This window comes from Pan troglodytes, chromosome 5 (genome assembly GCF_028858775.2).
Source record: "Pan troglodytes isolate AG18354 chromosome 5, NHGRI_mPanTro3-v2.0_pri, whole genome shotgun sequence".
Lineage (NCBI taxonomy): Eukaryota > Metazoa > Chordata > Mammalia > Primates > Hominidae > Pan > Pan troglodytes.
The window spans coordinates 52,089,884-52,103,768 of record NC_072403.2 but is presented as its reverse complement, the minus strand read 5'-3'; the positions used below and the strand labels follow the sequence as shown (position 1 = coordinate 52,103,768).

General features: G+C 41.3%; 2 protein-coding genes across 14 annotated transcripts in view; one reads left to right on the top strand and one right to left on the bottom strand.

The window, feature by feature from the left end:
* Positions 1-2,793, top strand: part of RCAN2 (regulator of calcineurin 2) — a 272,477-nt gene extending 269,684 nt beyond the window's left edge. For all 5 annotated transcript variants that reach the window (XM_009451342.4, XM_009451341.5, XM_009451343.4 and 2 more), the window contains 1 exon segment: positions 228-2,793. In XM_009451342.4, the coding sequence (XP_009449617.1) occupies positions 228-388 (161 nt within the window). In that variant the 3' untranslated portion in view covers positions 389-2,793.
* The window catches only part of ENPP4 (ectonucleotide pyrophosphatase/phosphodiesterase 4), a 138,805-nt gene that overhangs the window by 43,654 nt on the left and 81,266 nt on the right, over positions 1-13,885 (bottom strand). For 2 of the 9 annotated variants that reach the window (XR_010158031.1, XR_008548509.2), the window contains exons 5-6: positions 8,770-8,873; positions 6,661-6,931 (exon numbers count right to left, since the gene is read on the bottom strand). The exons of 5 other annotated variants lie outside the window; for them this stretch is intronic. The gene's annotated coding sequence lies outside the window, so the exon portion shown is untranslated. Of the gene's footprint in view, positions 1-6,660; positions 6,932-8,396; positions 8,701-8,769; positions 8,874-13,885 lie in introns of all 9 variants that reach the window. 2 more of the 9 variants (XR_010158030.1, XR_001718446.4) reach the window with 1 other exon arrangement.

Genomic DNA, 13,885 nt, shown 5'->3' with positions numbered 1-13,885 from the left:
AGGTATTGAGTGGCTTGTTTGGGGTTGCACAGTTGATAAGTGGCAGAGCCAGGATATGAGGAAATTGATCTCTTTCCACTTGCCAACACCCTGTGCCATCCCTGCATAAGATCACAGGCTTCCTGAGACCCTGGAAAATGCTCCTGTCATTTCCTAAGCAGACCCTGCTCCAGGATCTCTTTTGAAATCCCCCCCTCTTTCTCACTTCCATTTTTCTTGCTTTTCAGGAGAGAAGTATGAGCTCCATGCAGGGACTGAGTCCACCCCAAGTGTCGTCGTGCACGTGTGCGACAGTGACATAGAGGAAGAAGAGGACCCAAAGACTTCCCCAAAGCCAAAAATCATCCAAACTCGGCGTCCTGGCCTGCCACCCTCCGTGTCCAACTGAGCTGCCTGCTCCTTCTCTATAATAGCCGTCTCCTCTTTATCATGCTTTTTCCCCCTGTTGTTTGTCAAAAAAAATTGCCTTTAAATTCCTGGGTGTTTGGTTGTTTGAGATTCCTTCCTTGTTATCAAGCCTCTCGGACAAAAGGGCTAGGAAAAGGTGATATGTCTCCTGATCATATCATACCCATTAAGTATAACCCATTATTTAGAAGGTTCTAGGGAAAAAAGTAGTATTTTCTTATTAAACAATCAGCACAGCCTATATCTTTGTTCTCTCATGTTGATCCAAGCCAGAGACATCAGTAACAAATAGCACCTGTGTTGTTTGTGAGCTGTTTCAGTCCCAGTCCTGACATGTGTGCATTGTTCTTTCCTGGCCACTTAAATAGGACCATATGTAAACTTGACTTTGACTGCATGAGATATCCCTATCTGGTCTCACTCAGTCCTCTGCATCCCAACATTCCCAGGACATGCATGATCACCAGCATTTATTTTCATGATTTGAGGATATCTTATAACTCACAGATTGTCAGCATCCAGCCATGTCCTATCTAGATTAAGAAAATGATCAGAATATTCCAGCTCAACAAGTCTGGGTATATTCACTATTGTGAGTCAATACACCATAGCTCTGTTGAAATTCCTGGAGGCAAAATTGACCTTGGCCCCAAAGATATTCCTCAATAGATTTCAAACACCACTCCCCTGTAGAACTCTCCCAGCCTCGTTGGGGAGGCTTGTCCAGGGTGATAGAGACCGATTTCAGACAAACCTATTTATTACAAAAGTTTCATGGTGTCTGAATGATTGTTTTCTCTCTTTGTATATTTGTACAAATGTTTCAGCTGTGCTTTTAAAAAATCTGGATGTTTTTTATTTAGTGATTGTTCAACAATTAGCTGCTTCAAAACATAATGTGCATTGCTTATGAATGCCTTCATATACTAATACAGATACTCTGATAATATTACACTCTAATAAGGATAATGCTGAATTTTGAAAGGACACAAAACATCTAATGCCAATATATACATGATTAGCCAACATCTTTGCTATCAAGACCACTTGTTTTTAAATAAAGATGCAAGTGTCGGTTGTAGATTTTTGGGATGAAGCTAAATCCCCAGAATGCAGCAGCAGCTGAGCATGTTAAAATGGGGAAGGATGATAGCTACATGTATGCCGGTCCTACTCACGCGACGCCCGTGTGCTCAAAAAAGTTATTTGTTTTTGTTACGTGTGATTTTTCTATTTCTCTAGCCCAAAGTGCATTACAGAAGATACACCTATAGAACCATTACCTTCTGCTATATGTGCCAGGCCTCATCTACTCCTGTACATTAATGAATTACTTTAGATGCAAACGCAGATTACAATGGAGTGGGGAAGTACTTTCATTACCCAAGCCTCAGAAAAACACACAAGAACAATAACACAGCAAACAGATTGAGGGATTGTTGTGGTTTTTGACTAAGGTGTATGTTAGTTTCATCAGAAACTTAAAACATAGACTGATCACTCAGAAATTAAAGTCCGTTTTACTGTGAATATAGCAATATAGTACTGGACACAGTACTGGTGAAACTGAGGAGAGCATTGCTTGTAAAATCCTGAGTTTCCATAAGGAAAATGAAAACTCCTTTTAAAAATAAAATCTGAGGAGTGTACAATAAGCATATGCTTTGACTTTCCTTTGCTGTGGAGGTTTTTGGTTTTTCATTGATGATAAACGACTACAGACTTAGTAGTGGAGAAATGGTGTCCTCTAGTGGAAGAAATAGTAGGCTCAGCTATTCAGATGCAGAGCACTGCAGCATCCAGCCTTTCAAAGCTGACTCTTCTCAATCATCTGTGGGTCATTTGACTTGACTTTTTAAGCTACCCTGAATTTCCAGAATGCAGGTTCTAAAGAAATCTAGATGAGAGAAAGTGTTTGAAAATGATTTTTAAATGTTTTTTAAAAGACACATCTGACATTTTTAACAACTTAGTAAAAGTTGAAATGACCATTCTGTGTAGTCATAAAAGAAACACAATGAAGTGTATGGCCTCTGGAGTTAGTCTTAGTAAAACTTATTGCTCTGTGTCAATGCTAACCTGTCTCAGATCAAGTAATTCTTTCACTAGGTTGGGTTTGGGGAGGGGGGAAAAGAGGGGCTTTTCCTAGGAGAACGATAAGAAATGGAAAGACTCCTTGAAGTGTTGCAAGGGAACCTCCTAGCACTGTGAAAGTCAGAATCGCCTCAGCATTTCCATGACGCACATTATGCAAATCTCTTTAGCACTATTTTAAGTTTGAAAACTTTAACAATGAAGGGGAAGGGGAAGATTTCCACCAACTGAATCATTTGTGCACGTGTATAGCTCAAAGAGCTTAGACTTCAAATATATCTGGTGAATGACTCTTTGTCCATGTGGTTTAATTTCTGTGTTGTCGACCTGAGTTGAATATTCTTGAGGGGTAATTGTGGGGGACTGCATTTCAACCTAGAGTTTTTCTAAGAAGTCCCCAATGTATGGGGTTAACTCATATACCTAGGCTCTTCCTGAAAGTGGGGGAAGCTGGTTGGCAGCCCTCTCTTGGGGGAAGGGGAACTTGAGCAGGGCCTGGAGGGCAGGGTTGGCCTCTGATAAGAGGAACTGGGAGAGCTCCCTGTTTTATTGCCATGTTTCAACATCTTGGTCCTAAAAGCCATTTCAAGTGTACTAAAAACCTCTTTTAATGTCTTCCCACTCTATTCTCTTGTTAAAAGCACTGTAAGAGACCTGAGTTAGCAAAAAAATTATTATTCAGGAGAAAAGCACTATCATAATCTAAATGATTAATACATTAAATGCCATTAAAATGAAGAGCTTCTGTTCATCAGATGGGTATTAGGAGAATGAAAAGGGACAGCATCAGACTGGAAAAGGATATTTGAGACACCTGTAGTTGTAAAATAAATTATATCCAAAATGTAAAAAGAAAACCCTACAAATAAGGAAAACAGACAATCCATTTCTTTGATCATCAAAAAATTTCAAAGGCACTTCATACAGGCAATTCACATACACACAGACATACACAAAATACCCAGATGACCCATTAGCATTCAAAAGATGCTCAATTTTATTGCTTATCAGACAAAAGCAAATGATAATCTCAGAGCTACTACACAGATCTATCAGAATGACTAAAATTAAGTCTGGAGAAATAAAAGTTCTGGTAAGGATATGAAGGAAGGGGAACTGTCATGCACCACTGGTGGAGTGTCAACTGGTGCTCACTTCACAGCACTGTTTGGTAATATCTGCTAAAGCTAACATGCCTCTGGGAGCAATTCACTCCAGGGCGTGCACCTAGCAGATACAAGTGCACACATCTATCAAAATACTTGTACAATAATGTCCCTAGCAAAGTTGTTCATCATAGCCATTAACTGGATACAACCCAAATGTCCTTCAACTATAGAATAAACTGTGCTATCCTCACACAAAGGAATGTCACAAAGCAATAAGACACATAAACTAGTGGTACATATACGAACATGAATAGATCGCAAAATCATATTTTGAGCAAAAAAGAAAAACTAGACATGAAAAAATACATAGTATATGACTCCTTTTAGCAAGCTAAGAGTCAAAACTGGCCTATATAAATAGAAATAATAGTGGCTATTATGAAAACACTTAGGACTGTAAGGTCCCCCAACACCACCCCCAAACTAAGAAAGTGCTAAGAGTCCAAGGAAGGACTCAGACCTAAGTCCAGCATGAGGAGTAGATGAGTTTATTAGGACTTACATACGGGGCACTCCGGGATGGCGGCAGGATAGCTCTGGAGATCTGCCCCGCCTCCCATCCATAAACTGCTTTTAAGCTAATTTCCTGGCTCTTTGCCTACGTGTTTGAACAATGAGACTGTTTTTCTTGGTAGGTCCTCAGAAACTCTCTGGGATGTTTGGCTTCTCAGGGACACCTGCTCCTCAGCTCGGCACCAGGGTCTTGGCTCACTGTCCGGCCCTCAGAGTTCAGGCAACAGACTTATACCCTTCGGTAACCTGTTGGGGGACCTGTGGCTACCTTTTGAATGGTACTGCCTGAGAGGAACCCTCTCATGTGGAAGCCTTCCAAGGTGCCATCAATATTCTACATCTCGATCCTGATCTCCATATGGATGTATACCCATGTAAAATTCAGTTAAAATGTGTGCCATATACTACAGTAAGTTATACCTTAACTAAAACAAAAGCTGTTCTCCCTGAGGACAGAGAAGAAGGAGCCATTAGTTGTGATGGGGGTTTAGAATGTCCTCATACTAAAAACGTAAGTCTCCCATCTCATGTCTGTGAGATATTTCCATATTTTCAAAGCCTTCATTTAAAAATCTGTAAATAAGTGTTCCTTTTTAAATGAGAGAGCACAGGACTTAGGCTCTGGATGAAACACTGTTCATTCAAGTAACAAACTGTGTGCCTGACACTGGGTTTTCAGTGGTGAACAAAGTAGCTTTTGTCCCTGCCATTTCAGGGAGTGGAGTCTAGCATGGAAAAGAGATAAGAAATAAACAAGCAAATAATGGCCACAAATTCTCATAGGTAAGTACAGTGAAGAAAACCAAAAGTACTCTATGAGAATAGAGAATAAAAGTGGAGGATCATAGTCAGGGAAGGCCTCTCTAAAGAGGTAACATTTAAGCCGACCTGGAGGCACTGGCCATGGAAATGCTGCGAGAAAAGCATTCCAGGCAGCAGGGCTGAAGGCTGTGACTCTGGAAAGGCCTTGTCTTGTCGTGTTGGAGGAGGCTGAGGGATTTTGTTGGTATGGCTGAGGCACAGGGAGTGAGGGTGAGCACAGTTTAGGATGAGGTTGGAAGGCAGGTGGCGGAGGAAGGCAGGCTCAGTAGAACCTATTATTAATAGGCCAGGCTAGGGGGTTTGAGTTCATTTTAAGGGTTTCAAAAAGGGAATTATATGACCCAATTCATTGGTAAATCCTAACACAAACAAGAAGTTTCCTAATACAAAGCTACAGCCCAAAATGTCCAGATCCTCTGTAGCACTGGGGCTTGACCGGTCTTGCCCACATTAGGCTTGAAGATAGCTTTTGATAGCCTCGTGCTCCTCACTGCAATCCTATCTATTAACACCAGAAGAATTCTCAATATCCAACATCAATATGCAGTGTCTTGTGGTTCTAAAGTTTTTTTTTACTTCCCCTCCCCACGTCATTTAGAAAGCCTCAATGCAGAAAAGGGGGAACAGAGCAGGTGATAAAGGATGATAAGTCAGTCAGTGATTCAGGGAAACATTCATTTAGCTGCTGGTACAGAGTGTCCCTGCCAGAAGCCACCACGCTGAGCGTCATTGAACATTTGGCAGCCTTTCCCCTTAAATTTGTGCAATCTGAGAAAGGGAAAATTTCAAGCAAAAAGTTTTCTGTCAAGCTCATTCATCTGCACCTTTCAAAGAAAGTCTGGGGAAATGTTTTTGGAGTTGATTCATGAGCTTTTTATGTCTCTAAAAGGAAGCCATATTTAAGGTTAGTCGTGTGTATGTGTACGCAAGCACATTTGGTATAGGTTGGAAATAGGAAATCCAAAATAGGCAGAAATGGATGAAACACTTTGTGCTAAAAAATTCATCCACAATACCTCCTTGGTGCTTTTGTGTTATTTTCCATTCTCAACCAATAATTGAGTTAGAAAACTTTCAGGGTTGGACAGGACTATGGGGCCTCCTTGACTAGTTGCTATCATTAGGAAAATCATTACTGTTCCCCAAACAATCTTTGGATTTGCCAGTAGGGTATTTTATTCTTAAAACAAGATTTATAGTTTCCCTACAAAGCTGCCAAGTTCAACACCTTGATAATCCATCTGATGTGCTGTTGTGGATGCTGTAGTCCTAGTTCCCCACTTCAGAGTCCCAGCTCCCCACTTCAGAGTCCCAGCTCCCCACTTCAGAGTGGAAACACTCATGCTCCCAGATGTTAGGAAGGTTGGTGGGTCATGACTCGCTGCTGAGTGGCCAGGCATTGCACTCAGCTGGACAGATGCTCCCCACCCAAGGTCTCACCCTCCTCAGGGACAGCCTGCATCCAGTGACTAGTCAAGGAAGGCCTTCCCTTGGGCCACTCCAGCTCCAGAGCTATCCCTGTGGGATAGGCTGAGGCCCGGTATTTCAGTTCAACTCTGCCTTTATCTCCAACAGGTAAGGACTCTAAAGTCTCCCTAGTAAACCTCCTGCATGTACATCTCCCTCTCAGAGTCTAAGTCCTAGAAAAACTAACCTGACACTTATATCATCCTCAATAGCTTCTTCCATCACTTTGAGCGCCCCGGAATTGTACGACTCTTTTCCATCAATCGCTGCTGTTTCATTCTTAAGATGGATTGGTTATGCTAGGGGTTAGCATATTTTCCAAAAGCAATGCAGCAAAGTTCTTCATGCTTTCTTTGTGCTGTCCTGCTGAGTTCAGGTCGGGGTTAGGTAGGGTAGACATGTAGGTGACTTGGCACAAAGTTCCTCAGTGGAGAAAGGAGGGCTTCTCTCAACCATCCCTGTGGAGTGAGGAGGACAATGGATGCCTGTTCAGCTGTTGTCAGGGGCCTTCATGAAAAACACGGGTCTATAACAGGGAGGGTAGAACCCAAATTCTGGCCCATGTGCCACCCTCAGGCCACCTCAAAAGATGTCACCACCTCCCTGTCAACCTTGTATATGAGAAAGGGATGAAGATTGTGCAAGCGAATTTAGACAAGTTACTGTAGTCCCTACAACTCAGTTTCCTCTCCTGTAAAATGGGCATAAAAATCCACTTTTGTCATGAGGACTTAATAAGATAATAACAGTAACAATTATTATTGGAGGGCCGGTTAATGACTACATTCACAAGTTTTGCTGCCACAAGACCTAGGTTTAAACCCCAGCTCTGCTGCTTGGTAAACTTGTGGTCTTGGACAGGTTTTTTAAACCTAAGTTTTGGTTTCCACATTTATCAAAAGTAAAGGATGATAGTATCTGTCTCATAGAGTTAGGAGGGATTGAATGAGAAAGAGTATCAAGTGCTAGGTACATAGGAAGTCCTCACCCAGAGCTCTTTATGCATCAGGCCCCACACAGAGCACCTGGCATTTGTACCCTCAGTCTTCATGATGGCACCTTCACTGTTTCCATTCTTCAGAAAGAATAGTCAGCATTTTTTGAGTGCTTACACCATGTCAAGAGCTCTTGTAAGTTCTTTACATTCTTTTTTTTTTTTTTTTTTTTTTTTGAGACGGACTTTTGTTCTTGTTGCCCAGGCTGGAGTGCAATGGTGTGATCTCAGCGCACCGCAACCTCCGCCTCCCAGGTTCAAGAGATTTTCCTGCCTCAGCCTCCCCAAGTAGCTGGGATTACAGGCATGTGCCACCACGCCCAGCTAATTTTATATTTTTTAGAAGAAATGGGGTTTCACCATGTTGGTCAGGCTGGTCTTGAACTCCCAACTTCAGGTGATCCGCCCTCCTCGGCCTCCGGAACTGCTGCGATTACAGGCTTGAGCCACTGCACCTGGCCAAGTTCTTTACATTCTTATTTAATTCTCTCTATGCTCTTATGATGAAGGCACTGATACCCACATTTTACATGTAAGGCAACTAAAGCCCAGAAAAGCTAAGTCCTTGGTACTCAAAGCATGTTCTACGCACTGCAGCATCTGCATCTGCAACCCCGGAGTATCTGCATCCCCCGTGGAGCTGGTTAGAGACGCAGAGTCTCAAGCGCCACCCCTGGCCTACTGAAACAGAATCTGCCTTTTAACAAGATCCTCCCTTGATTCCCAGTACTTTAAAGTTTAAGAAGCACTCAAGATCAACGGCCTAATATATCCCCAGCAGGGCTATGATTGCAGAGCACATACTTTTAACTGCCTCTGTGTATGAAATGCCCATCAAAAAAAAGTGCTCAAAGCATATAATTTTCCTTCCCCCAGCAATTCATTTGACTGAGCTTCCTCCTCTGTTCCTGTCCACAGTCCATTCTTACCCACTGTGCTGGCCTTGCTGTTTTCGATAGAATCTCCAGGTATTGCTGCTATGCTCCAGGTTCTGATAAACTTCCGCCCAGGGTCATTCCAAATATCTCTATTAAAAGTGCTTCTGAATAAGCTACAATGTGATTTCCAGAAAGGCAATTATCCCAGGAGCACACCAGTGTTCTGAGAATAGCCACTCCTAGCTTTACTGGGAGTAACAGGATGGTCTCAGACAGGCATTAGTGCCAGAAGCTGCCATGTGGATAATCTTTCCCTGAGAATGAAGGCAATCAGGAGAAAAGAAGAGCTGAAATGCTGAAAGAGAAGAAGAGGGATGGGAAGTGAGTTTAATGTTATTATTTGAGTGCCTAGATCAAACTATACCTGATGCTCATATCCCCTGGACTTTTCAGATGCCTGCAGCAACAGATTTTCCTCTCCTCAAACAAGCTTAAGTGGGGTTTCTTCACTCTCCACTGAGTGGCTGACTGAAAAATAAAGAAAACATAATATTTCTGTGGGATCGGTGGTGATATCCCCTTTATCATTTTTTATTGTGTCTATTTGATTCTTCTCTCTTTTTTTCTTTATTAGTCTTGCTAGCGGTCTATCAATTTTGTTGATCCTTTCAAAAAACCAGCTCCTGGATTCATGAATTTTTTGAAGGGTTTTTTGTGTCTCTATTTCCTTCAGTTCTGCTCTGATTTTAGTTATTTCTTGCCTTCTGCTAGCTTTTGAATGTGTTTGCTCTTGCTTTTCTAGTTCTTTTAATTGTGATGTTAGGGTGTCAATTTTGGATCTTTCCTGCTTTCTCTTGTGGGCATTTAGTGCTATAAATTTCCCTCTACACACTGCTTTGAATGCGTCCCAGAGATTCTGGTATGTTGTGTCTTTGTTCTCGTTGGTTTCAAAGAACATCTTTATTTCTGCCTTCATTTCGTTATGTACCCAGTAGTCATTCAGGAGCAGGTTGTTCAGTTTCCATGTAGTTGAGTGGTTTTGAGTGAGATTCTTAATCCTGAGTTCTAGTTTGATTGCACTGTGGTCTGAGAGATAGTTTGTTATAATTTCTGTTCTTTTACATTTGCTGAGGAGAGCTTTACTTCCAAGTATGTGGTCAATTTTGGAATAGGTGTGGTGTGGTGCTGAAAAAAATGTATATTCTGTTGATTTGGGGTGGAGAGTTCTGTAGATGTCTATTAGGTCCGCTTGGTGCAGAGCTGAGTTCAATTCCTGGGTATCCTTGTTGACTTTCTGTCTCGTTGATCTGTCTAATGTTGACAGTGGGGTGTTAAAGTCTCCCATTATTAATGTGTGGGAATCTAAGTCTCTTTGTAGGTCACTCAGGACTTGCTTTATGAATCTGGGTGCTCCTGTATTGGGTGCATATATATTTAGGATAGTTAGCTCTTCTTGGTGAATTGATCCCTTTACCATTATGTAATGGCCTACAAAGCTGGAGGCATCACACTACCTGACTTCAAACTATACTACAAGGCTACAGTAACCAAAACAGCATGGTACTGGTACCAAAACAGAGATATAGATCAATGGAACAGAACAGAGCCCTCAGAAATAACGCCGCATATCTACAACTGTCTGATCTTTGGCAAACCTGAGAAAAACAAGCAATGGGGAAAGGATTCCCTATTTAATCAATGGTGCTGGGAAAACTGGCTAGCCATATGGAGAAAGCTGAAACTGGATCCCTTCCTTACACCTTATACAAAAATCAATTCAAGATGGATTAAAGACTTAAATGTTAGACCTAAAACCATAAAAACCCTAGAAGAAAACCTAGGCATCACCATTCAGGACATAGGCATGGGCAAGGACTTCATGTCCAAAACACCAAAAGCAATGACAACAAAAGCCAAAATTGACAACTGGGATCTAATTAAACTAAAGAGCTTCTGCACAGCAAAAGAAACTACCATCAGAGTGAACAGGCAACCTACAAAATGGGAGAAAATTTTCGCAACCTACTCATCTGACAAAGGGCTAATATCCAGAATCTACAATGAACTCAAACAAATTTACAAGAAAAAAACAAACAACCCCATCAAAAAGTGGGCAAAGGACATGAACAGACACTTCTCAAAAGAAGACATTTATGCAGCCAAAAAACACATGAAAAAATGCTCACCATCACTGGCCATCAGAGAAATGCAAATCAAAACCACAATGAGATACCATCTCACACCAGTTAGAATGGCAATCATTAAAAAGTCAGGAAACAACAGGTGCTGGAGAGGATGTGGAGAAATAGGAACACTTTTACACTGTTGGTGGGACTGTAAACTAGTTCAACCATTGTGGAAGTCAGTGTGGCGATTCCTCAGGGATCTAGAACTGGAAATACCATTTGACCCAGCCATCCCATTACCGGGTATATACCCAAAGGACTATAAATCTTGCTGCTATAAAGACACATGCACACGTATGTTTATTGTGGCACTATTCACAATAGCAAAGACTTGGAACCAACCCAAATGTCCAACAATGATAGACTGGATTAAGAAAATGTGGCACATATACACCATGGAATACTATGCAGCCATAAAAAATGATGAGTTCATGTCCTTTGTAGGGACATGGATGAAATTGGAAATCATCATTCTCAGCAAACTCTCGCAAGAACAAAAAACCAAACACCGCATATTCTCACTCATAGGTGGGAATTGAACAATGAGATCACATGGACACAGGAAGGGGAATATCACACTCTGGGGACTGTGGTGGGGTGGGGGGAGTGGGGAGGGATAGGAATTGGAGATATACCTAATGCTAGATGACGAGTTAGTGGGTGCAGTGCACCAGCATGGCACATGTATACATATGTAACTAACCTGCACAATGTGCACATGTACCCTAAAACTTGAAGTATAATTAAAAAAAAAAAGAATAATTTTGGCTTTTAATAAAGACAGTGGAATCCACTGGAATGGAAAAAAAGAAAGAAAACATAATAGATACATATATAAAGTCCTGTATTTATTTATTTATTTATTTATTTATTGAGACAGGGCCTCACTCTGTCACCCAGGGTGGAGTCCAGTGGTGACACTGACTGAAGCCTCAACCTCCTAGGTTCAAGGGATTCTCCCACCTTAGCCCCTCCAAGGTAGCTGGTACTACAGGTGTGCACCACCACACCGGGCTAATTTTTTGTATTTTATTTGTAAAGATGGGGTCTCACTATGTTGCCCAGGCTAGACAACTCCTAGGCTCAAGTGATCCTCCTGCCTCAGCCTCTGAAAGTGCTGAGATTACAGGTGTGAGCCACCATGCCCGGTCACTGTTTGTTTTAAAAATGCAAATGCACAGGGAGAAACAGAAGAGTTTGGAGAAGAGATAATAGAAGTTTGAGAGCCTTAGTTAATCAGCAACGCAGTATGTGTACATACGGGGGAAGGGCAAAATCTGCTGTCTATGAGTTTCTGTTTAAAATGGTAGATGAAGGACATATATTTATTGCCCATCCAATCCCCAGAAATCTCCTGGAAATTACACAGAAAGTCATCAAAGGAAATATATATAATAGCCCTGCAACCCAATAAAGCATATCAACAGCTGTCTAGAAAATCTAAGTCACTTCTGGAATGCAGAAAGAAGTCTAACAGAGAAGCTAGAAATGACACAGCCTCAACAGAAGACATGGAGAGATGAAGGCTACAGTGGATATGGGAGGATTCTTTCCAGCTGCGTCTAAGAGGCAATTCAAGCTTAGAGTCAATAAATATAAAAAGAAGTGGCAGGAAGTTAAAGATATGCATTAGAAAGAGTTGGAGCCAATTGAGCCCATCATCATCACTATTGCTGGCCCTATTTGCAGAATTTCCCCAAGGCCAAATTCCTAGGACTTGTCTTACCTGGTAAGGACTCCTAATGGGATTTGGGGAGCCCATCAGAGCCTCCGTAATCATACCTGACCTCCACTGAACACATGAATGAGAAAAAAAGTTTACTTCCTAGTTATGATGGAGCATATTTCCCAGTATCTTCACTGAAGAAGTGGAGCATGGAAGGTAAGTTTTACAAGATCTTGCATGTTTGAAAATGTCTTTATTGCACCTTCACACTCGCATAATAGTTTGGTTTGTGGAAATTTATTCAGGGTTTTGATGGCATCACTCCATTGCTTTCCAGCTTCTAGAAGGCCTATGTCATTCTAAATTCTGACCCTTTTACGTAAACTGTATTTTCTCCTGGAAGCTTTTAGGGCTGCTTTGTCTCAACTGCTCTGAGTTTCATGTATTTGATTTCTTATAAGTCCTTTCAACCTAGAAATTCATATCCTTCCATTGTGGACATTTTTCTTGAAGAGAGTGTATTAGTTCATTCGCGTGCTGCAAACAAAGACATACCCAACTGGGTAATTTATAAAGGAAAGAGGTTTAATGGACTCACCATTCAACACGGCTGGGAAGGCCCCACAATCATGGTGAAAGCCAAAGGAGAAGCAAGGCACGTCTTACACAGCGGAACGCAAAAGAGAACTTGTGCAGGGGAACTCCCATTTATAAAACCATCAGATCTTTTGAGACTTATGTGCTACCATGAGAACAGTATGGGAGAAACCACCCCTATGATTCAATTATCTCCACTTCGCCCTGCCCTTCCCATGTGCTGTTTATTATGACTCAAGATGATATTTAGGTAGGGACACAGGAAACCATACCAAACAGCTTATTTGAAACTTTCCTCCCCTATATCTATCTCACTGTTCCCTCCTATTATTTGAAGGATATCTACTAGTTGGACCTTAAGTCTTCCAAAATTGTTCTCAAATTCCTGTTTTCTTTCTCTACAATTTTCTGTCTCTTTGACTTTTTGGCTCTATTTTTCTGAGAAATTTCTGAAACATTATCTTTCAACACTTTTATTTATTTTTCTTTCTGTTGACATGTATTTAATTTCTGAGAGGATTTTTTTATTCCTGAATGTTTCTTTTCTATTACCTCCTGCTTTTTCTTTTTTTCTTTCTTTCTTTTTTTGAGACAGGGTCTCACTCTTTCACCCAGCCTGGAGTCCAGTGGCATGATCACGGCTTACTGCAACCTCAACCTTCCCAGGCTCAGGTTATACTTCTCTCTCAGCCTCCCAAGTACCTGGGACTACAAGCATATGCCAACATCATTGGCTAATTTTTGTATTTTTTGCAGAGATGGGGTTTCTCCATGTTGTCCAGGCTGGTCTCGAACTCCTATGTTCAAGTGATCTTCCTGTCTTGGTCTCCCAGAATGCTGGGATTACAGGCATGAGCCACTGTGCCTGGCACCACCTGCTCTTGTTTTATGAATACAATATCTTCTTTTATCACTCTGAAGATAATATTTTTGTTCATTTTTTTCTTATTTCCTTTGCATTCTTTTTTCCTATTTCCTTTTTTCTTTCTTTGTTTGTTTCTTTCTTCCTTTCTCATTCTTTCTCTTTCTCAGCTCTATCTCTCTCTTCCTGTTTGAACAGTGGTTCTTAATATGAAGAGATTTTAGTCCTG